The sequence below is a fragment of the Bos indicus x Bos taurus genome, unplaced genomic scaffold (assembly GCF_003369695.1).
Source record: "Bos indicus x Bos taurus breed Angus x Brahman F1 hybrid unplaced genomic scaffold, Bos_hybrid_MaternalHap_v2.0 SuperScaffold_100135, whole genome shotgun sequence".
In the NCBI taxonomy this organism is placed as follows: Eukaryota; Metazoa; Chordata; class Mammalia; order Artiodactyla; family Bovidae; genus Bos; species Bos indicus x Bos taurus.
In genome coordinates this window covers 693911-718652 of record NW_020867067.1, presented here as the reverse complement: position 1 = coordinate 718652, position 24742 = coordinate 693911, and the positions used below count along the sequence as shown (strand labels likewise).

General features: G+C 41.8%; 1 protein-coding gene across 1 annotated transcript in view; it reads right to left on the bottom strand.

Moving 5' to 3' along the window:
• Positions 1-24742, bottom strand: part of LOC113888438 (multidrug resistance-associated protein 4-like) — a 131040-nt gene that overhangs the window by 72174 nt on the left and 34124 nt on the right. The window contains exons 7-14 of the mRNA XM_027535566.1: positions 24454-24617; positions 23173-23298; positions 21133-21382; positions 14083-14187; positions 10026-10115; positions 8504-8695; positions 5189-5283; positions 4880-4966 (exon numbers count right to left, since the gene is read on the bottom strand). Of these exons, the coding sequence (XP_027391367.1) occupies positions 4880-4966; positions 5189-5283; positions 8504-8695; positions 10026-10115; positions 14083-14187; positions 21133-21382; positions 23173-23298; positions 24454-24617 (1109 nt within the window). The remainder of the gene's footprint in view (positions 1-4879; positions 4967-5188; positions 5284-8503; positions 8696-10025; positions 10116-14082; positions 14188-21132; positions 21383-23172; positions 23299-24453; positions 24618-24742) is intronic.

The window sequence follows — 24742 nt, the reverse complement described above, 5'->3', positions numbered from 1 at the left end:
TTTTTTAATTTTATTTTATTTTTAAACTTTACAATATTGTATTAGTTTTACCAAATATCGAAATGAATCCACCACAGGGACTCAACCCGTTTCATCCTACTGGTTCCACAACTCCTCCAGGAAGTTATAGCCTGGGTCCAGGACTCTGGTGACCATAGGCAGGGCTCCAGAGAGGTAACCTGGGAGCCCAAGCCCCTCGCAGAGCAAATCTCAGAAACACGGGCCAGAGCTCAGCCTGTGAGTGAGTCAGATGGAGAGTCTGGAGGCAGCAGACTGAAGCTCAGTCCTTCTCATGAGACTTACGATGTCAGACGAGCTACTAAACCTCAGTTTCTCCATCTCAAACAACGTCAATGACAACTCACCCACATGTTCTGAGAAATCAAACCATCAATCCGCCCAGTAAAAGTCATCCCCCTTCCCCACTCCTCCCTAACCACAGGCTGTCATGTACTTTGGACTCAGGACAGAAAAGTCCTAAGTGGACACTCTGGACACTGGTTCTGTGATCAGAGGATCACACCCTAGGATGTAGACACAAACACCATCAATTCATTAAATCCAAAAGGATTTATTTTTACCCTTTGAGATGTAGGAAAACCACTAGACCATTCAGGTATGACCTAAATCAAATCCCTTATGCTTATACAGTGGAAGTGAGATAGATTTAAGGGACTATATCTGATAGATAGAGTACCTGATGAACTGTGGATGGAGGTTCGTAACACTGTACAGGAAACAGGGATCAAGACCATCCCCATGGAAAAGAAATGCAAAAGCAAAATGGCTGTCTGGGGAGGTCTTACAAATACTTGTGAAAAGAAGAGAAGCGAAAAGGAAAGATTCAGAACTCTGAATGCAGAGTTCCAAAGAATAGCAAGAAGAAATAAGAAAGCCTTCCTCAGCGATCAGTGCAAAGTAGAGGAAAACAACAGAATGGGAAAGACTAGAGATCTCTTCAAGAAAATTAGAGATATCAAGAGAACATATGCAAAGATGGGCTCGATAAAGGACAGAAATGGTATGGACCTAATAGAAGCAGAAGATATTAAGAAGAGGTGGCAAGAATACACAGAAGAACTGTATAAACAAGATCTTCATGATCAAGATAATCACTATGGTGTGATCACTGACCTAGAGCCAGACATCCTGGAATGTGAAGTCAAGTGGGCCTTAGAAAGCATCACTATGAGCAAAGCTAGTGGAGGTGATGGAATTCCAGTTGAGCCATTTCAAATCCTGAAAGATGATGCTATGAAAGTGCTGCACTCAATACACTAGCAAATTTGGAAAACTCAGCAGTGGCCACAGGACTGGAAAAGATCAGTTTTCATTCCAAACCGAAAGAAAGGCAATGCCAAAGAATGCTCAAACTACCACACAATTGCACTCATCTCACACGCTAGTAAAGTAATACTCAAAATTCTCCAAGCCAGGCTTCAGCAATATGTGAACTGTGAACTTCCAGATATTCAAGCTGGATTTAGGAAAGGCAGAGGAACCAGAGACCAAATTGCCAACCTCTGCTGGATCATTAAAAAAGCAAGAGAGTTCCAGAAAAACATCTATTTCTGCTTTATTGAATATGCCAAAGCCTTTGACTGTGTGGATCACAATAAATTGTGGAAAATTCTTCAAGAGACGGGAATACCAGACTACCTGACCTGTCTCTTGAGAAATCTATATGCACATCAGGAAACAACAGTCAGAACTGGACATGGAACAACAGACTGGTTCCAAATAGAAAAAGGAGTACATCAAGGCTGTATATTGTCACCCTGCTTATTTAACTTCTATGCAGAGTACATCATGAGAAACGTTGGGCTGGAAGAAGCACAAGCTGGAATCAAGATTGCCAGGAGAAATATCAATAACCTCAGATATGCAGATGACACCACCCTTATGGCAGAAAGTGAAGAGGAACAAAAAAGTCTTTTGATGAAGGTGAAAGAGGAGGGTGAAAAAGTTGGCTTAAAGCTCAACATTCAGAAAACTAAGATGATGGCATCTGGTCCTATCACTTCATGGCAAATAGATGGGGAAACAGTGGAAACAGTGTCAGACTTTATCTTTTGTGGCTCCAAAATCACTGCAGATGGCTGCTCATGATTGCAGCCATGAAATTAAAAGACGCTTACTCCTTGGAAGGAAAGTTATGACCAACGTAGATAGCATATTGAAAAGCAGACACATTACTTTGCCAACAAAGGTCCGTCTAGTCAAGGCTATGGTTTTTCCAGGTTTCATGTATGGATGTGAGAGGTGAACTGTGAAGAAATTTGAGTGCTGAAGAATTGATGTTTTTGAACTGTGGTGTTGAAGAAGACTCTTGAGAGTCCCTTGGACTGCAAGGAGATCCAACCAATCCCTTCTAAAGGAGATCAGTCCTGGGTGTTCTTTGGAAGGAATGATGCTAAAGCTGAAACTCCAGTACTTTGGCCACCTCATGCGAAGAGTTGACTCATTGGAAAAGACTCTGATGCTGGGAGTGATTGGGGGCAGGAGGAGAAGGGGACGACAGAGGATGAGATGGTTGGATGGCATCACTGACTCGATGGACACGGGTCTGAGTGAACTCCAGGACTTGGTGATGGACAGGGAGGCCTGGCATGCTGGAATTCATGGGGTCGCAAAGAGTCGGACACGACTGAGCGACTGAACTGAACTGAGTTCAATGTTTGTAACTAAGTTCCTTGACTGAGTTAGCCCTCTTCAGTCTTATTACTAAAGCTTTTAATGTAACTGTTTCTCCTTAATTTAGAATTACTTGCCAATTGTCCCTGAAAGTGGTTGTAAATCAAATCTGATGGGCTGCTATGTCCAAGATAGATCAACCCAAAAGTTGTAAAATGTTTTCTTCCTAATATTCCATCACATATAATGTAATATAAATAATTCCAAAGTGACCAATTAAGGGCTTTGCATTTTTTCTAAATAATGCTTTTTATTAAGCATTATTTATTTAGCATTATTATTGAGGACTGTGGGAAGACACAGGGCACAGGCACTCCCTGGAGGAGCAGGAGGCAAAGGCAGGACCCACCTTTCACCTTCCTCCTGTGTCATGCTGCAGAGCTCCCTGGCTCTGGGACAGAGGGACCAGTGTGCACCGACAGACAGGGTGAGAAATGACCCCCACAGAGCCAGCACAGCTGGACACCAAGTGAGTAAGGGGACGAGCTGGAAAGGCTGATGGGGGCAGATGGCAAAGAAGCCTGTTCTCTGTTTGAGGACCTGGAGCTGCTTCCTGAACATGGGGTGGAGTGGCAGTGGCCTGTGAAGGGCTGGAGCAGGAGGGTGAGCCGTGTAGACAGGAGGGTAAGCTGTGTAGACAGGAGGGTGTGCTGTATAGATAGCAGTGTGGCAGTCTGATCAGAACAGACCTGAAAAGCTGATGACCAGGAGGTGAGGGTCTGGTGATGTGGTGCTGAAACACGTCGGGATCCATAGCATGGTGAGACAGCATCAGTTCGCCTAAGGCCTCTCACCTTCTTTAGGTGACAGAACCCACTTAATATTCAAGCATAAAGCAGTAAAACTTTAACAACCTGGGATATAGCCTCATGACTGAAGGAAACTCTTAATGTCAAGTAGAAGTGCGATTCATTCATATTTTTTTTTCGATTCATTCATTTTTAATAAAAGCCTCCAGCTTCCACTACTGCTTCTATTCAGCACTTACTATCCTGTGTTGAAACTTTCTAAAGCTTGACTCTGCTGACCTTTCCCCAGGCATCTGTCTTAACAAGCTCCATGTAGAGACAGGTTCCTTAGAGGCAGGAATGAGAGCTGGGCGTCCTATCTCCCTTATTCTGCCCAGTGTGGTCCTTCCCCTCTCCTGGCTCACTGTCCTCCTTATAAACTGAGAGGTTTTGTGCAGGGACATCTGTAAGGGCATCTAACTCAGTGCACACAGCAGGGTGTTAAGTGTAGCTGGAAGGCCCATTGTCTTTATAGGGTGAACAGCAAGGGAACTAACTCTGGGGGGAGATGTGGCGGCTGTTTCAGCAAAAGCAAGTTCATGAGGCTTTCAAGGAGGCCAATTTAGACTCCATCAAAGGCCTCAGTCAGTATATGTTAAGACATATTATACACAGAAAAGCATCATAGTTGTTCTGTTTCAGGGATTCTATGGCCAAGCAAGAGCCACTGACACCAAATTCCAGAATCACAAATTGAGAGTCAGGATTTAAGAAAGATTCTAGATAACTAGATTCATGTTCAAGTTAACCCTATATTGTGGGTCTAAGTATTAATTCCACAAGCATCCATGAAGCAACATTAAATGATTGAAGCCATACTCTGATATCAAGTATGGCTCTGATAAGTTATTCCTGAATTCTAGACTTTGCTAAGTATTTTCAGACCTAAAGAATAATAAGCATAAGATAACAAGGCCTTTCCACGGAAGCTCTATGTCAGTACTGAAAACACTGTACCTTCTAATGTGCCTTAAATGATGAGGGAATGATGGAGGAAAAGAACTGGCAGCCAAGTATCAGATTACAGACTTCCACTCTATGATTTAAAAATCGGATAGCATCCTTCTGATTCCTGGGGTGTGGATCTGTCCACAGCATCTGGATCCATCAACTGCAAGTCACAGGGTGGAATCTGCCATCTATCCCTGACTCCCTAAAGCATGGACTCCACTGTGCTCCACACACTGGAAGCACCTGCTGTATTTTTCTGTCCTGACCTCAACATGATGCAAGATTTCTCCACAATGGATCTTCTTTTGAGGGAATAAAGGGAGAGAAGGACAGCAGCACACAATGAGCTGAGTCTCCTGAATCACAAAGGCTTTCCTGAGCTTCCTTCCCTGATCCCGACAGGGCTCTTGGAAAGAAGAAACGATAGAAAACAGGAGCAAACTCACTGTTCGAACAAGTGCCTGCTGACTTCTACATCCACTGCGCTGAGCGGATCGTCCAGGAGGTAGATGTCTGCGTCCTGATATACGGCTCTAGAAAATGTAGAGAGATGTCAGGAGAGGATACTTCACACTCCCTGGGTCTCATCTCTGAATCATGATGGTGTCCAACAATGTCATGTTCATTCCAGGAGCCCAGGGAAAGGGCCAAGAGCCTGCTTCACCCAGGCCCACCCGGTGAGCGGGGTCTGCGTGCTCACGTCCACTAGGAGCCATGGAGGAGGAGGGGCGGATGGCAACTGAAACCCCATTTACCTGGCGAGGCTGATCTGGGCTTTCTGCCCTTCATTCAGCGGGGTTCCTCCATCTCCTATCACAGTTTGATCTCTTTCCTTCAAATTCTGCAAATTCTATAAGGAGAGAGAAAAAGAAAAAGATTTAAAATGTGTTCTCCTAGCATCCTAACCTTTCAGCAGCTGTTCTCCCCACAAGTGTTTGATCAATGATAATGGGCTTATTTCATAGTGAATAACGATAACCTTGAATATTAAAACAACAAACCTCTCGGGGTTTTTTTTAATCTTTTCTTCATTCTGTAGTTTTTCACAGCATTTATGCATTTGACCATTTTAACAGATATTTACTGAGGACTGACTACATGCTAGACATTGTTCTGGGCACAGTGAATTCAGCCACGAGGAAACAAAGTCCCTACAGTTTCTTTTCATGTTGAGTGCAAGAACTAAGGACGAAAAGGAAAAGGAAGTCGAATCGAGAGTGAAGGAGGGAAGTGAGTCCATACTGGGGTGTGAGGACTCTGCTCAGAGGGGTTGTGAGCAGATCTGGGGAGGGGGGCTCTGGCAGACCTGGAGAGGCTGCTCCTCACAGAGGGAGGGGCGGGTGCAGGGGCCACAGGGAGGTGCCCAAGGGGTTCAGGACAAGGAGGCAGGAGAGCAGAGCTGAGTAAGAATGAGGGGAGTGAGGGCAGAGCCAGAGCAGGAGGAGCCCTGGGGTCACTCCAGTAAAGGAGGAAGGGGAGGACTGACATGGTCTTGGGTTTTTTAAGGAATCACTCCTGTGCTTTGCAGAAAACAGGCAGTAAGTGGGGAAGGGGAAGTATGAATATAAGTAAAGAGGCTACTGGAAAAATCTAGGTGAGAGATGACTGTGGTCAGGACCAGAGAGGGAGCAGTGAGGATGCAGAGATGGCGTCACACTCCAGATACATTTGGAAGGTGTCCGTGTTCCGACCACGCAGACTAGGAAAGCAGTCCATGTTTATAATGGTCACATCATGTACAGAAGAATCGCTGTGCAGCCCGGTCCTGCAGGGCCCCTTCCCACCAGACACTGCCGCATGGACACCCGAGGGTGGGGGAGGCCCCAGAACACTGCCCACATTACTGGTCCAATCAGCCCATGTAGCTACAACAAAGCATTGACCCCCAGGGAAAAAGCTGAATATCAGCCGCTGTCCCATCTCTTCTGTAGAGATGCTCAAATGTGGGGAGAAAGAAGGGCTGAGCTTCACCAGTAAGGCAAAGTCATGAAAGAAACACCTCACCCTGGCCTGGGTCTCTGGAGTCTGATCTGGGCATCAGGGGCTGGAAGCGATTACAGTAAAGAGGAAATGCCTGAGATCTGTTTACTCCACACCCCACCTTATACCTTCATCTATCACCTGCTCTATGATCCAGAGAGATGGTATGGGGAGGGAGGTGGGAGAGGGGCTCAGGATTAGGAACACGTGTACACCGTGGGGGATTCATGTTAATGTACGTCAAAACCAATACAATATTGTAAAGTAATTAGCCTCTAATTAAAATAAATAAATTAAAAAAATTCTTCCTTATACATTTCCTCAACTGAGAGGCAGCACAGCACCAAGGACAAGCAGGGAGTCTAGAGTCATGCAGAAAGGGATCTGAACTTGAGCTGAGATGAACTGTTTGATCCTCCAAGCCTTAGTTTTACCAACTATAAAATGAGGATGTTAATGCTGAAGACACTGATAAAGAATCAATAACTCATATACCCTCTTACATGTGTGCACACACAGGGGTGAAAGACAGAAAAATGATTTGCATATGGACTCTGAATAAATGGGAGCTACTGTTCTCACTGTTCTATATGCACTTCCCTCTTCTTTTCTTATACAGTCTCAACACCATTTAATACAAATCTAGCTCATTCCTGCTAACTTGACATTATTTCTGAAAACACAATCTCCCATTAATAAGAACCCAGAGAAAGAAAAGAAGCCCATTAAAGGAGCAATTCTGTTTTAACAACATTATTGCAAAATGCTACTCACATGATACAATCTATGATGTTTGAGCTGTGGTTCAAGCAAAATTACTACTTTCTATTTCCTCAGGAAGGAGGTTTTGGAGTCTTAACTCCTCACCTCTGAAAGTCTGTCCTGGGCTCTTTCTCACAGTATAGAAGAATACTCAGATGTCCAGACTGGACTCAACAGACTCAAGGGGAGCCACCCAGGAGAGTAACATACTGTTTAATCAGTATTTACATTGTTCTTCCTTTTTGCCAAATTACATTCCCCTCTCAAGTAAGTTCAGTTTTCATCATTCATTCACTAATTTCATTTAAATCCCAAGCTAGAATTAAATGTTTAATTTTGTCATTTTCTGTGAAATGCAATGCCATTTCTGAAAACAATCTCTCCCCCAAAGAAAAGATGCAGTATTAAGAAGAAATGTTAAAGTATTCTATTTTCTTTAAATAAAAATGCAAGTCAAAACCAAGTGGAGAGGGAAACCTAGGGACTGAAAAGGCCTGAGGAGGCACGAGCCAAGGGTCAGGGGGGAGAACTCATGTGCAGGCTGCCTCCAGTGGCACTGAAGGAGATTCCTCTGTGAGATGACTAAGGACATGTAAACAGAGACTAGCAGGTCGATGACATTCAGGAATCTGGGTTATTTTTCAGGTGAAATAATGTGATTTTTTCCCAAAGGCTTTCCTATCTTTCAGAGAAAACTAATAATACATTTGCAGATGAACTAATCTGAGGCCTAGGATCTTTTCCAGAATAATCCGGGGTGGGGGTGGGGCTGGCAGAGTTGGAGATGCAGCCAGACTGGCCACCAACTGTTCCTGGCTAAAGCTGGGGGGGTGGTACATGAGGGTTCATTACACCATGCTCTCTATTTTTTACAAAGTTTTGCAATTGTCCATTAAAAAAAGAAATTAAAAGTGAATGAGGAAATCCCCTGTTCACTGGTGGTCCAGTGGTTGGGACTCTGTGCTCTCACTTGCCAAGGGACCGAATTCAGTCTGTAGTCAAGGGACCGAGTTCAGTCTGTAGCCAGGAAACTAAGATTGTGGAAGGCATGTGGCACAGCCCTCCATACCAAAAACAATGAATGAAATTTCACAAAATGAAACAACCACACAGCCCCCCACCAAAGTTATTCTGTGAGTGTTGTTATCACATCAGGATTAAAACAGCAACATATGTGCCTGCATATTTACCCAGAAGACCAGCAAATATATTGAGCAACAATCAAAGACTTTTCAAATTAAAAAGAAATTTCAACTAACTTTAGAGTTTAAACCAACATTATCACTATTTGAAATTTGAGTATATGCAGCTCAAAAGTCATTATTCACCTTTTCCAAAGCACACGCCTTTATTACTTCTTTGTATCTGTCTTCTTCATATTTCTTCCCAAATAAAATGTTACTCCTCACAGTTCCTGGAAACACCCAGGGCTGCTGAGAAACATATGCAATCCTCCCGTGGACGTTGACATTTCCCTGGATCAAGGAAAGCTCCCCCAGCAAAGCGCTTAACAGTGATGACTGAAACAGATGGCAACACACAAATGAACAGGCAGCACTCAGGATGGAACATGCCCTGCAGCACAGCCGACCCCACCCTGGTGCTTGATACACAGTAGAACCCTTTCCTTCAGAACAGGATAAAGTACTGCTCTGGTGATTGTGATGAAAATAAAAATAAAAATAAAAATAATACCATTGGTCAAGGTAAACTAAAGGTTGATAAGGAATATGAATAGTATAACAATCTATGCTGCCTGAGTTTCCCCCAAATGAAGTGCTCTACTCAGCAAAGACTAATTAAGAATCTTTAACATCTTTTTCTAGTAGAGCAGCCCCACAGGATGTGTATTTCATATATCTGATGTTTAATGCAGTTGTTCCTACATCCGGGATATCCTTTATTTGACAAATACTTGTTCTTAAAAAGCTATGTATAGGGAACTCCCTGGTGGCCCAGAGGCTGGGACTCTGAGCTCCCAGTGCAGGGGCTGGGGTTCAATCCCTGGTCAGGGAACTAGACCTTACATGCTGGAACTAAGATCTCATGCAGTCAAATAAACAAATATTTTATTTTTTTTAAGTTATGTGTGAATAATATATCCAAAGATGATGAATTAAACTATGAAGTGAGTTGTGTCTGCAGAGCAAAAGTCCATGATAAAGGAAATCATCACCCTTTCATGTACATATCCCACATTTAAGTTTCTGTATGTTGTTGCACAAAACACATGAGACTAAGTCAACGTGCAAATTTCATATTTTTTACAACACATAGGTGTGTTCTGTCTGTGCAGAGTGCTCATTGCCCTGGGCTGAAATAACCTGCCTGTGTATCTGTCTCATCCCAGAACCTGGCTGCTCTGGAGCAGAGGCGTCGAGCCCTGGCTCATGTCTGTACCTTTATCTCCAGCACGTGGCTGCACATTCACTACATGTTCACTGATAGGACCAAGTCAGGTCATGTGGGGAAATGCTCAGAACTTCCTGGAAGAACCTGCACCACCTCCAGACTTCCTGGAGGGGCCACTGTGACAAAAAGAAATCCCCATTGTCTCCATCCATTCTGAACAGCTGTCACATCAATAATTTCCTTCACTGAGATGTTCAGTGCTTGACAAGTGGTTCCCAACTGGGCAATGTGAAGCACCAAGAAGGAAAACACTGTGTGCATTTATTCAGATTTATTTGCCACAAAACCTTTTCACAAAATGAATGCTCCACAGAATACACCTAGAGAAACACTGTTCTAGACACACTGAATTCAAACTGAGTCACACTCAGCTCTGGGCTCCACTCTGAGAATATAACCGGGGCTGTTATCAAGCTGTCAAAACCCATCAGAACGTACCTTTCCTGCGCCTACAGGTCCGACCACAGCTAACAGTTCACCAGGTCTGACAGTAAAGGAAAGGCCTTTTAGGGCTGGGGTTCCTGATTCCTGCAAATGAAAGTTACAAAAATGTACCCATTTCAATAAAGTAACACAAATTACTTCAAATAGTGGGGAAAATACCATAAGAGTCACAGAAATGCTAACATAGCCCACATTTTTCTCATTTTAAGACACTGTGTTCTAGTTCCAGTTTTTTAAGGAATCTCCACACTGTTCTCCATAGTGGCTGTACTAGTTTGCATTCCCACCAACAGTGTAAGAGGGTTCCCTTTTCTCCACACCCTCTCCAGCATTTATTGCTTGTAGACTTTTGGATCACAGCCAATCTGACTGGCGTGAAATGGTACCTCATAGTGGTTTTGATTTGCATTTCTCTGATAATGAATGATGTTGAGCATCTTTTCATGTGTTTGTTATCCATCTGTATGTCTTCTTTGGAGAAATGTCTATTTAGTTATTTGGCCCATTTTTTGACTGGGTCATTTATTTTTCTGGAGTTGAGCTGTAGGAGTTGCTTGTATATTTTTGAGATTAGTTGTTTGTCAGTTGCTTCATTTGCTATTATTTTCTCCCATTCTGAAGGCTGTCTTTTCACCTTTCTTATAGTTTCCTTTGTTGTGCAGAAGCTTTTAAGTTTAATTAGGTCCCATTTGTTTATTTTTGTTTTATTTCCAATATTCTGGGAGGTGGGTCATAGAGGATCCTGCTGTGATGTATGTCGGAGAGTATTTTGCCTATGTTCTCCTCTAGGAGTTTTATAGTTTCTGGTCTTATATTTAGATCTTTAATCCATGACCCAGCAATCCTAGTGCTGGGCATACATAGCAAGGAAACCAGAATTGAAAGAGACACGTGTACCCCAATGTTCATCGCAGCACTGTTGATAATAGCCAGGACATGGAAGCAACATAGATGTCCATCAGCAGATGAATGGATAAGAAAGCCATGGTACATATACACAATGGAGTATTACTCAGCCATTAAAAAGAATACATCTGAATCAGTTCTAATGAGGTGGATAAACCTGGAGCCTATTATACAGAGTGAAGTAAGCCAGAAAGAAAAACACCAATACACTATACTAAAGCATATATGTGGAATTTAGAAAGATGGTAACAATAACCCTGTATATGAGACAGCAAAAGAGACACTAATGTATAGAACAGTCTTTTGGACTCTGTGGAAGAGGGAGAGGGTGGGAAGATTTGGGATAATGGCATTTAAACATGTATAATATTATATATGAAACTAGTCGCCAGTCCAGGTTCGATGCACGATACTAGATGCTTGGGGCTGGTGCACTGGGACGACCCAGAGGGATGGCATGGGGAGGGAGGAGGGAGGAGGGTTCAGGATGGGGAACACGTGTATATCTGTGGCAGATTCATGTTGGTTGCCTTCTCTGTGATATATGGCAAAACCAATGCAATATTGTAAAGTTAAAAAATAAAATAAAATTAAATTAAATTTAAAAAAAAAGACATTGTGTTTTACAGGTCTTTTCATCCACTCCTATCTTTTTGGGAGTTGAAACAGCTTTAGTTGCCTTAGGAAGGCTTCTTTTACCAAATTTCAACATGGACTCCAGTGTAGACACCCACAGAATTTAAGGAGTTGAAATGACAAGGAACCTGCTTGAAATGCAAACTGAATGATGTACATAAGCTTATTAAAATAATGTACTTACTAGAGTATTCAGTGTGGGAGGTTTTTACCACTTACCCTTTCATAGCCACTCTGGTATCCTTGCTTGGAAATTCCATGGACAGAGGAGCCTGGTAGGCTACAGTCCATGGGTTTACAAAGAGTCTGACACAGCGACTGAACACACACGCAATCATCTTTGGTTTTAACTATCTCATTAATTTCCACAAGGTGGCAGCAGAAGAACATAGCGCGCCTGGTCCTATACTAATAAACAGTGTAATTTGAAATCCCCATTAATATCTCCATTTTCATTTGATAAAGAAAAAAATCTCAGTAACACTCAGCAAGAAGAGGACACTTTACATAATAAAATCACTCTTGGTAAATTAGCTCTTGTAAATAATGGTCTAATTTCACGAGAGCTCTAATTTAACACCAATAACACCAAAATAAATGGGGAATAAGGAAAATCATGACGTTGTGAGCCAGAGGAATAAAGCCTCAGTTTTATACATGTTATATGCATTACCTGTCCTGGATAAACAGGGAAAATAAAGTACCTATACCTATACTGTAAGGAAAACAAAAACATTTCATGAGGAAGAAGGACAAAGTACTCATCATGCCAATCACAGGGCATATTCCTGGGAGACTTGAGGGTATGTGTACTTCTTTACATATTCTAAGTGTTAAGAAAATTGTCAGTAACTGTTATGTTTAAAAATACATACACAGTGGTTACATGTAATTAAGTAAAATGCCCCAAAGACTAAAAGCATAGAGTCTGTATAAAAAAGTCTAGATAATCTTCAAAATGAAAGATTTCTCTGTAAACAGCTGAACTGATAATAAGGCAATCATTTACTAAAAAAAATAATTAACTTTCATCACCAAAAAAAAGTTTCAGGTTTTAGGAATGAAAAATCAGTAAGAAGCTAGATTTTAATATACAAGAAGCATTTGTTTAAACTTCACGCCTTTCTTCGCGTTGACACTTAGGGTCCTATTTTACTACTTTTCACTCAGATGTGACAACAAAACAATGAACCACATACAATCATCATCCCTGTCCCCTCCCCTCATAGTTTGTCAGGACAGGACATTGAGTTCCCTCCCTGTGCAGGCTTCGGGCAGGCACTACTCGGCCATGACCAGAAGGGGGCAGCACTTGACAGCTCAGAGGCACTGGGTCGCCTCCCATTATGGTTACCCAGGATCAGGGGACACTGACTCAACAAGGATCATCAGCTGAGCCCTAACTCTGTGCAGACACAGTTGGAAACCCCTGTTCCATGAAATCTGGAGGCTCACACAGGACCATTTATTTTAGAGCTTAAAGACAGACCAAGTCCCACCATTTCATGAATGAGACCTGGGTCCCTGAGACCTCCCCCCACCTGCCCACCTGGCTGTCTAGGGGAGCAGGTTACAGAATCTCCTGCCTCCCAACCCAGCAGGGGCTTCATTCAGACTCAGCTTCTCTCCAAAACCCCAACGTCTGTGCCCCTCTCCCTCCTGAGGGCTCCCTATGACCTAACCCATGACCTAACCTACCCTCCTGTGGTGTGGGTTCAGTTTTCCTGACTCACCCACACTGACACAGGAGGGTGTGCACAGAGGACCATGGAACCAGGTTGCAGGCGAGCATTTCAATTGTCAATAAAGGGGCTGCACTGGGAGTGCAATACTTGAAAGCAAATTCTTCTGTTTTCCCTGTTTGCCTGAACATTATAAATAAACCAAGTGTTGGAACATCGCCAGTTCTCCATGTCAGCTTCCATACAGTGAAAGCTTTGAACGGAATCACTGGAGCTCACGATGACCACTTGCTGTCTCCTCCTGTCCCTGGCTGCCACCAAAGTAGCCAGAAGCTTCCAGAAGATTAGGATGGGGGAGCCCCCACTCTACCCCACAGACAAGATCCAGATCACAGCCTCACTCCGTGTGTAGTAAGATGGTCTGTGAAGATCAGTATACAGAAAATGTACATGATTCCCCAAAGGCTGTTGTTTCTAACAACTGGTTGTGTATTTGTTAGTTAACCCACATCATACCGCAGCATTTTGTATGCCCAATCCTGTAAATTCTAACATTACCAATGTACATAATTTAAGTTCAAGATATGCTAATACTCTAAAGCTCTGTTGAAAATGAGAGAGAGAACAACCTGTAAGATGTCTTAGCTGATTTTATAATCTCCAGTAGTTTCAAACCTTATTCCTGATTTTGAGAAGTTTTATAACATACTTTCAGTGTATGAGTAAGTCACATTTTACACCATGTGTAAAACCTCAAAATTTTCTTATAAATCTATGTCACAGTTGTTTTATTAGCAGTCATGATCCTGAGGTGGAGGACTTGTTACCTTATCCCAAAAAGCAGTTAAATCTTGCACATCTACAATTGTTTCACCATCTGATGGCAGCAGCTGATGGTCATGCAGTGGTATCTCTTCAAGTAACAGAAAGTCCTACAGAGAAAGGAAAAACAGACAGTTTAGTTTGCAGGATGAAAGCACAAACAAACATAACTGCTTTCCTGGAATTGATAACAAACTTCATATGGCCTACATATCATTTTTCCAACTGTACTTAAAGTGTTGGTTCACATCAGAACACACTAAATAATATATAGAATAAAATATACAGTGCATCAGATATACAGCAACATAGTGAATACAGGATACATAGAGTATTTTATATATATAGGTTTGTGCGTGTATATAATACACACATATTATATATATATGTGTGTGTATGTGTGTGTGTGTAGGGTGTGTGTGTGTATGTTTGTGTGTATATATAATAAAAAGAGTTTCAGGCCATGAGGAAAGTTGTAAGTTTCTCAGTAAGTGGACTAGTTTCTCCTCAAGGAGAAAGTCTGGCTCCAAACTCCAGCACATTTAGAACCTGCAGCCAGAGGGAACTCTGAGATGATAAAAAATCTTAAAGTTTCCTGTAGGGACTTACATAGTCCCCTGATCAGGCCTCTAGCACTCCATACTCTGGAGGCTCAAACATTTTTGGTTCCTTAAATGCATGAATCCCCTTCTCATGCACTAAAAGCCTTTATCACATCACCTTCCCCAGGAAAATGAGAAGCATCAGCCTCCCACCTCCCCCAGCCCTACACACGGAATTCTCCAGGTAATTTCCTCAGCCTTTCCAGGAAACACGACCTCCAAAATTACACCAGTGATTCTGCCAAAGCACTTCATGGCACCTCAGACTTTTCCTTCCAAGGACTGATGACAGACAAATGTGCCTCCACCATGAGTTTCACTATTTGATTCTATTTTAACCCCTCACTCAGAGAAGGCAGTGGCACCCCACTCCAGTACTCTTGCCTGGAAAATCCCATGGATGGAGGGGCCTGGTGGGCTGCAGTCCATGGGGTCGCTAGGAGTCGGACACGACTGAGCGACTTCACTTTCACTTTTCACTTCCATGCATTGGAGAAGGAAATGGCAACCCACTCCAGTGTTCTTGCCTGGAGAATCCCAGGGACGGGGGAGCCTGGTAGGCTGCCATCTATGGGGTCGCACAGAGTCGGACACAACTGAAGTGACTTAGCAGCAGCAGTAGCAGTAACCCCTCACTTGATAAAATATACATTCCAAGGAGGAAGGACTTCTCTGCATGTGCTTACTTGCCACTGAACATACTCATCTAGCCTGCTCCAGACTTCAGGTAGGTAGTATTCCATTATTTTGTGAAGTGATGAAATAGGTGGATAAATTTCAAATTTACTCCCCCACACCCCACCAAAAGTCTAGCATAAATTAAGACAGGGTTTTCCTCTCAAATTATTTTAATCTCAACAACATCCTGTCGTATTTTATATTTGCTAAAATACCTGATGACTTTGTGTGTTTCTGTCTACAACTAGGGCAATATTTCCCAGGTTTGGCTGATTTTCAGATGCATGGCACATTGACTAAAGACACAGATACTTTGGGCCCTAGCAAAAACCTAGTGAATCAGAAACACCAAGGTGTGATTTTTTTTAAAGGCATTCAAGGGATTCTGATGAGCTAGAGAAATAAAAATTTCTTAAGCATTGCAGAAATTATATGAGCTGAATAAGAGTCTAATATGTAAAAGAAAAAAAATAGTTCAACAATTATTTCTACTCACCTTGGAACAATGTGTCATACTAACACCAACCTTCTCACCATGCTTATTCTCGGCCATTGGTCCCGCCTTTACTGAAAACAACTATTGCCTAAAAGATCTCTAAATTCCTAGACCATCATCCCGCCAGAAAATGTATGAACATGAGAAAATCTAGGTTTCTTGCTCAAATCAATGATGTTTAATCAGAACACAAAGCATCCTGACAAAGCCCCAGGAAAATTTAAAGTTCTCAGTAGGTTATAATTTTAATGTTACCACACACATTTACATGGAAAGTAATTTTAAGCCTCAGACACTGTTCAGGTACATTTTGGTGGAAAAGAAATAAAAAATCCTGCTCAAATATTTTTGAGCACAATACTCTGAAAAACTCTGCAGGTCCCCTTTCATGCATCTCCTTTAAGTGCGTCACATAATTGATTTGAGAATCAGAGTTACCACTGTCTCCACTACAACCATTCTTAATAGTTAGGCATCTGCAGGAGCCTAGACATGATGGAGCTGGAAGGTACTTCAGTTGCACATTTTCTGAGCATTGGCTATTTGTGAGGAGTACAAAGATGTACAAGACACTGTAGCTGCCTTTTAGATAAGTCTGGAGTTCAGGGAAGGAAAGAAATCCACAAACACGTGGCTTAGTCAGCTCAAAGTTACATCCAGGAGCTCAAAGAAAGAGATGTAGGGCCACAGATGATGAAAGCCACACTTAATGAGAGATTCCACATGCCAGAATATACTAACAAGGCGATGCAAGAAACCAGGCTTTGGGCAGAATCCTAGTTCTGTCACTTACGAGAGATGAAAAGACGGGTGAACTATTTCATCTGTTATAGGACCTGTTTCCTTACCTGTCAAATGGGGACACTTATGCTTATCCCATTCAATTGCTATCAGGATTCTATTTCTGTTGTCATTTTATTACAGTAAATTAAAGGTACATCATTGGTAACAACAGAAACAACACTGTATAGGAGATAATCCAAAATATATTCATCTTTCTTACCTGAAATTTTATGTCTATTGATCAGTAACTCCCTATTTCCCCTTTAGCTTTGATTTTGATTCTATGAATTTGATTATTTTTGATACCTCTTACAAGCAGAATCATACAGCATGTGTCCTCACATGACTAGCTTATGTCACTCATCATGTCTTCAGGTTTCACCCATGTTGTTGCTATTGCAGAGTTTCCTTTTTTCCTAACACTGAATAACATTCTGCTTTATGTACACACTCACTTTATACTCATTCACCCACCAGTGAACATTCAGGTAGTTTCCACATCTTGGTTATTATGAGTAGCATTGCAATGAACATGGGAGTACAGATATATTTTGAAAAGATATCTCTTATTTCATTTTATTTGGGAAAATACCTAGAACTGGAATTGTTGGATCATATGGTAGTTCTTCAGAGAAAGCAGTGGAACCCCACTCCAGTACTCTTAACTGGAAAATCCATGGACAGAGGAACCTGGTAGGCTGCAGTCCATGGGGTCTCGAAGAGACGACTGAGTGACTTCATTTTCACTTTTTACTTTCACGCATTGGAGAAGGAAATGGCAACTCACTCCAGTGTTCTTGCCTGGAGAATCCCAGGGACGGGGAAGCCTGGTGGGCTGCCGTCTATGGAGTCGCACAGAGTTGGACATGACTGACGCGAATTAGCAGCAGCAGCATGGTAGTTCTTTGGGCTTCCCAGGTGGCTCTAGTGGTAAAGAACATGTCTGCCAATGAAGGAGACAAAAGAGAAGCAGGTTCCATAGGTCTTAATAATCTGGATAACTGCAATGGTGTGATCACTCACCTAGAGCCAAACATCCTATAGTGTGAAGTCAAGTTAGCCTTGGAAGCATTACTATGAACAAAGCTAGAGGAGGTGATGAGATTCCAACTGAGTCACTTCAAATCCTAAAAGATGATGCTGTTAAAGTGCTGCACTCAATATGCCATCAAATTTGGAAAACTCAGCAGTGGCCACAGGACTAGGAAAGGTCAGTTTTCATTCTGATCCCAAAGAAGTGAAAGTTGCTCAGTCAAGTCTGACTCTTTGCAACTCCATGGACTCTACAGTCCATGGAATTCTCTAGAATACTAGAGTGGGTAGCCTTTCCCTTCTTTAAGGGATCTTTCCAACCAAGGGATCAAACCCAGGTCTCCTGCATTGCAGGCGGATTCTTTACCAGCTGAGCCACCAGGGAAGCCCAATCCCAAAGAAAGACAAGGTCAAAGAATGTTCAAACTATTGCATAATTGTGCTCATTCCACATGCTAGCAAAGTAATGTTCAAAATCCTTCAAGCTTCAGCAATATGTGAACTGAGAAATTCCAGATGTACAAACTGGATTTAGAAAAGGTAGAGGAACCAGAGGTAAACTGCCAATATCCGTTGGATCATAGAAAGAGCAAGAGAATTCCAGAAAAACATCGACTTCTGCTTCACTGACTATTCTAAAGCCTTTGACTGTGTGGATCACAACAAACTGTGAAAAATTCTTAAAGAAATAGGACCAGACCACCTTACCTGCCTCCTAAGAAACCTATAAGCAGGTCAAGAAGCAACAGTTAAAACCAGACATGGAACAACGAACTGGTTCAAAATTTGGAAAGGAGTGCATCAAGGCTGTATATTGTCACCTTGCTTATTTAAATTATATGCAGAGCACATTATGTGAAATGCTGGGCTGGATGAAGAATAACCTGGAATCAAGATTGCCAGGAGAAATATCAATAACCTCAGATATGCAGATGACATCACCCTAATAACGGAAAGTGAAGAGAAACTAAAGAGCTTCTGGATGAAAGTGAAAGAGGAGAGTGAAAAAGTTGGCTTAAAACTCAACATTCATTGTCGGGGAGTGTTTAACTACGTGCTGTTTCTCACAAATCCTCTGTTCCTTATCAGCTTCTGCCAGAGGCCAGTAAAACTGCATGCAGCTCTCAGGACAGAGGTCATTGTGTGAGACAGGCTTGGGTCTCCTTTAGTAAACATTCTCTTTACAACAAAACTGCTTAGTCTTGCCCCCCTTTTCCTTGAGATATGGGTTGTCTCTTGACCTTGTGACCATTATTATCCCTTGTTCCCTTGGTAACAGTTACTGTACATTTGTTTTTCTGATCTTTATCATTGTTGAAAGAAATTTCTTGTACTACAGCCTATTTATGCTCACAGAAAAATCATTAAGGCACCTTTGCTCCATAAGAGTTTGGGTCCCCGTGTCTGTCTGTCTTTCTTTCTTTTCTCTCTCTCTCTCTCTCTCTCCTTCCCTTTGGCTCTCTCTTTCACTTTCTTATCATTGATCTGGACCGCCAGGTCCTGGTCCATTAAAGGACCCCAACAATTCAGGAAACTAAGATCATGTCATTCAGTCCCATCACTTCATGGCAAATAGATGGGGAAACATGCAAACAGTGAGAGGCTTTACTTTTGGGGCTCCAAAATCACTGCAGATATGAAATTAAAAGACGCTTGCTTCTTGGAAGAAAAGTTATGACCAACCTAAACAGCTTATTAAAAAGCAGAGGCATCACTTTGCTGACAAAGGTTCATATAGTCAAAGCTATGGTTTTTCCAGTAGTCATGTACAGATGAGGGTTGGACCATGAAGAAGGCTGAGCACCGAAGAACTGATGCTTTTGAACTGTGGTGCTGGAGAAGACTCTTGATAGTCCCTTGGACAGCAAAGAGATCAAACCAGTCAATCCTAAAGGAAATCTACCCTTTGAATTGAATGAATATTCAATATTCATGAATATTCAGCATTCATTCAATTTCATGAATATTCAATATTCTTTCAATTTCGTGAATATTCAATGTTCATTGGAAGGATTGATGCTGAAGCTAAAGCTCCAATACTTTGGCCACCTGATACAAAGAGCTGACTCACTGGAAAAGACCCTGATGCTGGGAAAGATTGAGGGCAGGAGGAGAAGGGGGCAACAGAGGATGAGATGGTTGGATGGCATCATCGACTCAGTGGACATGAATTTGAGCCTATTTTGGGAGTATGATAAACTCAGGCGACCAGAACTGAACCCACATGATTGATATGTTTTATGGGTAATAGTTTTTTATAGTAGAGAAAACTAATGACAAAAAAATCGGCTTTGATGACAAGACCCAAAAATAAAATATAATCACACCCAGAGTGATCTAACTTCACTAAAGAGCTATTACCAGCCCATCCATCACTGTAAGAAAGTAAGAACAAAACAAATTAGATTTTTTGTAAAGCCCAGACACTCAAACTCATGCCCGGCCAGGTCACAGTGCCAATTTATCCTCATTTTAGACCTACTCATACAGACATGAATAATTGAGCACCTACTGTGTGCCAAGCTTTTGTCTTGATGATGTAAATTATTTGCCCTTGGAAATTTACAGACTCTTAGGAAAAGGAGACAGTGGGTATGATAAGAATCACAAGTTAGAAAGAAGAGGGAAGCTTGAGATGGATTAAGCAGAAAGGGAAAAGAGAACAGGGATGAAAAGGCAGATCCAAAAGGCAAGCTCAGCAATCAAGAAGAGCATCTATGGAAGAAATAACACATTTTTAAACACAGAGAACTGAGTGAATCTGTGGCTACTCTTCTTGCCCAGGGAACAAGGACCTCTCAGCAATCTCCTCCCCTCCCGGCTCAGAAAGGAATCCTGTTCACACCCGGAATGTACAGTCACTACCTTGTCATTCCAGTCAGTGTAGGAGATGGAATCTGTTTGCTGCTCCTGCTTTTAGATATTTTAATCACCCTGCAGTCATCACTACACATCAAGAGCCTGTGCCTCTGCTACTGCCGCCCATAAACCAGCAGGGATCTTATGATATTTGTTATGCACTCTATATAAGAAGTCGGAGAAGGCAATGGCAACCCACTCCAATACTCTTGCCTAGAAAATCCCATGGACAGAGGAGCCTGGTAGGCTGCAGTCTGTGGGGTTGCTAAGAGTCGGACATGACTGAGCGACTTCACTTTCACTTTCCTGCATTGGAGAAGGAAATGGCAACCCACTCCAGTGTTCTTGCCTGGAGAATCCCAGGGACAGGGGAGCCTTTCGTGGGCTGCCGTCTATGGGGTGGCACAGAGTTGGACACAACTGAAGTGACTTAGCAGCAGCTTAGCAGCTATATAGGAAGAGAGGGGAGTATGTATGACATTTTGGAAAGACTGCCAGCTTTGGCAATGAGACTTAAATGTCACCAAACTGGCACACAGTGACACCAAATAAGACATTGTTCATAAAGTTCACCTACAACTAAAAAAAATTGCTTTTCATCAAACCTTGATTCTGTTGATGCTGACAACGGCCTCTGACACCTTCTCGATAGCCATGGGGAAGTAGAGGGTGCCTGTAAACCTCACAGTCTCGAACAGCATCACCACCAGAAACACTTGGCTGACTGTGATCCGGTTGTTAAGGACCACGGCAATGATGAAGGTGATAAAAATCATGATTTTGCTGGCAGCAAAAAAAATTGCCAAATTCATTCCTCTAAGGTAGGAACTTCTCAGAATCTTGGAAATTTCATCCCTGGAAAAGAGTAGGAAACAGGTTTTAAAAGGAACACCAACATCAACCCATGAATTCAGTGCCCTGTGTGAGTGGCCCTTTTCTAGGCAGTGGACACAGATTAAGATAAACCATCCCTCACATCACAGAGACACTACACAGTGCACACCCGGGGGTCTGCCCTGACACCAGGACCACACACTGCATTGCCACTTCACTCTTCCAACTAAAAGCGTCCTTCATGTCACACTTTTAAACATTTTGAGTCAATCAGATTGGATTTGAATATTCAGTCAACAAGCATTTGAAATCACAAGTCATGTGCCAGGTACCTTGAGAATGTCTAAGACAAAGCCTATCCCTGCAGGAGCTCATGAACTTGTTGGGGGACAGAATAAGCAACCCCCAAATTGTGAGACACCAAGACATTAGACAGGCAGCCAGCACAGCCCCCGTGGGAGTACAGAGCAGAGGCATGTACCCCAGAGCAGTGGAGTCAGGGCAAGTCACAGACACACGGAACCTGAGACGACATGCAGTTAGTCAGGGCTGGCGGAGGCCAGAGAAGAGGGAGGATGAGAGTGTATCCCCAGCAGAGGGAGGGGCGCCCACAAAGGTGCAAAGTGAGAGGTGACAGGGAGCACCCAGAGAATTCTAAGCACCCTGGGCTCGAGTATAAACAGTCATCAGATATTTAACTGAAAGATGAAAGAAATTCTACAAATATAAAGCAGAGCAAAACCCCAGCATTTTCAAGGAATACTACTCAACAATAAAAGGAACCAGCTACTTATACATGAGACAACTTGGATGAGTCTCTAGGGAATTCTTCTTAGTGAATAAGGTCAATCAAAAATGGTAACATACTGTATGGTATTATTTAGATAACATTCTTTAAAAATGACAAAATTATAGAAATAGAGACCAGACTAGAGATTGACACGGGTTAAGGATGTGGTAGGGACAGAAGGGAAGTAGGTGTGCTATAGAAGGGCAACATGTTTAATCCTGGTCCTGATGAAAACATTTTGTATCTTCCCTGTATAGTTGTCAACATCCTGTTGCAATATTGCACTACAGTGTTTCCAGAAATTACCACTGAGGGAAACTGAGCAGTGGATACATGGGAGGTCCCTACTATAAGCAACTGCATGTGAATCTATGATTATCTAAAAACAAAAACAATTACAATGAAAAAAAAAACTGACATTTGGAATGAAAAATACTGATTTGTAAAGTTGGGCCTGACACAGTTATACCCAGCCTTTATAATCTCCCCTTTGTACTACATTAACATAAATTACAGCTTTAGTTTAAATATCATTTCAAATACTAAAATTTTATAATTATTGCTTATTTGGGATTTGCACTATTAAGAAATATTATGAATTTTATTTCTGTATAAGAAGCATATATATGTGTGTGTGTGTGTGTGTATATATATATATATATATATATATTTTTTTTTTTTTTTTTCCTTTAAGAACATAGTAAATGAGAAAATTCCCTGGTGGTTGGGACTCTGCACTTTCATTGACTAGGGCCTTGAGTTCAATCCCTGGAACTAAGATTTCACAAGCCATCTGGTGTAGCTATATATACATATATATATACATATATATATATATGGTAAATGGGAGAGCAGATTAAAATTATGTTCCCACTATTCTACTTAACCCCACTGCCACATATGGGAGTGGGGTATAGTTAAGTTTACATTAATGTGAAAACTTGGTAAGACTTCTAAATTCATTCAGTAAAAACAGGAAACAAAAAGTACAAAATGTGACTTGATATATATAAAAACTTACCTTCTCAATGTGGTAATAAGCTCTACAAATGACTTTTCCCAAGCATACATTTTTATTGTTCTGATGCCAGTTATGACTTCACTCATGGTCTTGATCCTGTCGTCTGTGAGAGCTGCGGTCTTACTCCTGAGGGGACAGACATGAGAGATGAGCCTTAGTGACCACAGCCCAGCTTTCCATAGCAGCAGCAGGGGGCACAAGCAGAGAACAGGGATCAAATGATTCCCTATAGCTCTTTTGAGCTGAAAACACAGACCAATGTACAAATGGAGAAATGAAAAAAAAAAAAAGATTTCAATTAGAAATTAAAACCTTCAGCCAAATTCAACATATACTTGGAAAACTTGTAGTAATGTATAATAAAGTCCTGAAATGAAACAGATACAGACTGTCTGCTCAAGTAGGTCACAGCTGGGCAGAGAAGGCAGAAAAGACCTTGACTCTAACAGGAAGACAGTGTCTGTGCTGTAATAAAATAGGATTAAAGTGCTAGGGGCAGATAAGATGGAACTGTTAATTCCACTGGGAAAGGAGAGCAAGAAAAGCTTCAGGGACCCGGTAGCATTAGAACAGGCTTCAAAGGATAAGGAACATCTCTCCACAGCAAAGAGAGCAAAGGAAATTCCAAGCATAGAAAAATACACATACAGGCACCAACAAACAACCCTCAATATACTTCAAACAACATAACATCTCCATCACCTGGCTACCTAAACAATGACCCATCTCCAACTCTCTGTGACCTGCTTCAGGTGTAACTCATTATCGTTTGGCTCTTCATCACCAGCCACTTATCTATTACATATACCGCTGGGACTATGGGGCTTTATAAGGACATAATTAAGATTGATCTTGCCCTTGGGGCACTGATAATTAAAAACCCTGAATTATAAACAAGAAAAAAATATACATACCTGAAAATGGCTCTAACACAAACATAACAAAAATAATGTAGCTAGAAAAGGGCCTGTATATTATATAAAAGTATTAGTACTTTTAATAATGTTTAAATAACTTTAACATCAGTGAATTCTGCTTAAAGACACTATTTATTTGGTTACAATGTTGGGAAAAGTCAGCAATGTTGTCACTTTTCCCCTTAAAGGTCAGCCTTCAGCTTGAGGCTGGAGCTTCCACTGGCTAAGTCTGAAGCATCTACAACACATGCAACAAAGAGACAAAAGAAGGCACTTCTTGTTTTTGAACAAAAGCATCAAGCAGACTGCAGATGCTACCAATTAAATACACATCACCAATTTTTGAAATCAGTGTTTCTCTTACCGGAGTGATGAAAATAATTTCCCAAAGCAGCTTTGCAAAACCAGAAGAATGATAAGAATCGCCATCCCAGCAAGACATGATATTCCTATTTCCATATAGAGCAGGGCGGTCACTGCAATAGCCTGTAGCGGCCCCACCCACAGGTAGTGCAAGAATGTTGTTACCTTAAAAAAGAAGGACAAAGCCTTCTTAAGATGGTATGAAAACAAAACCAGTAAGGACCCATTGTAGAAAAAATATGCTTGGAAACAATAGACAGGAACCTAAACAGGAATGATCTCAGTGGGTT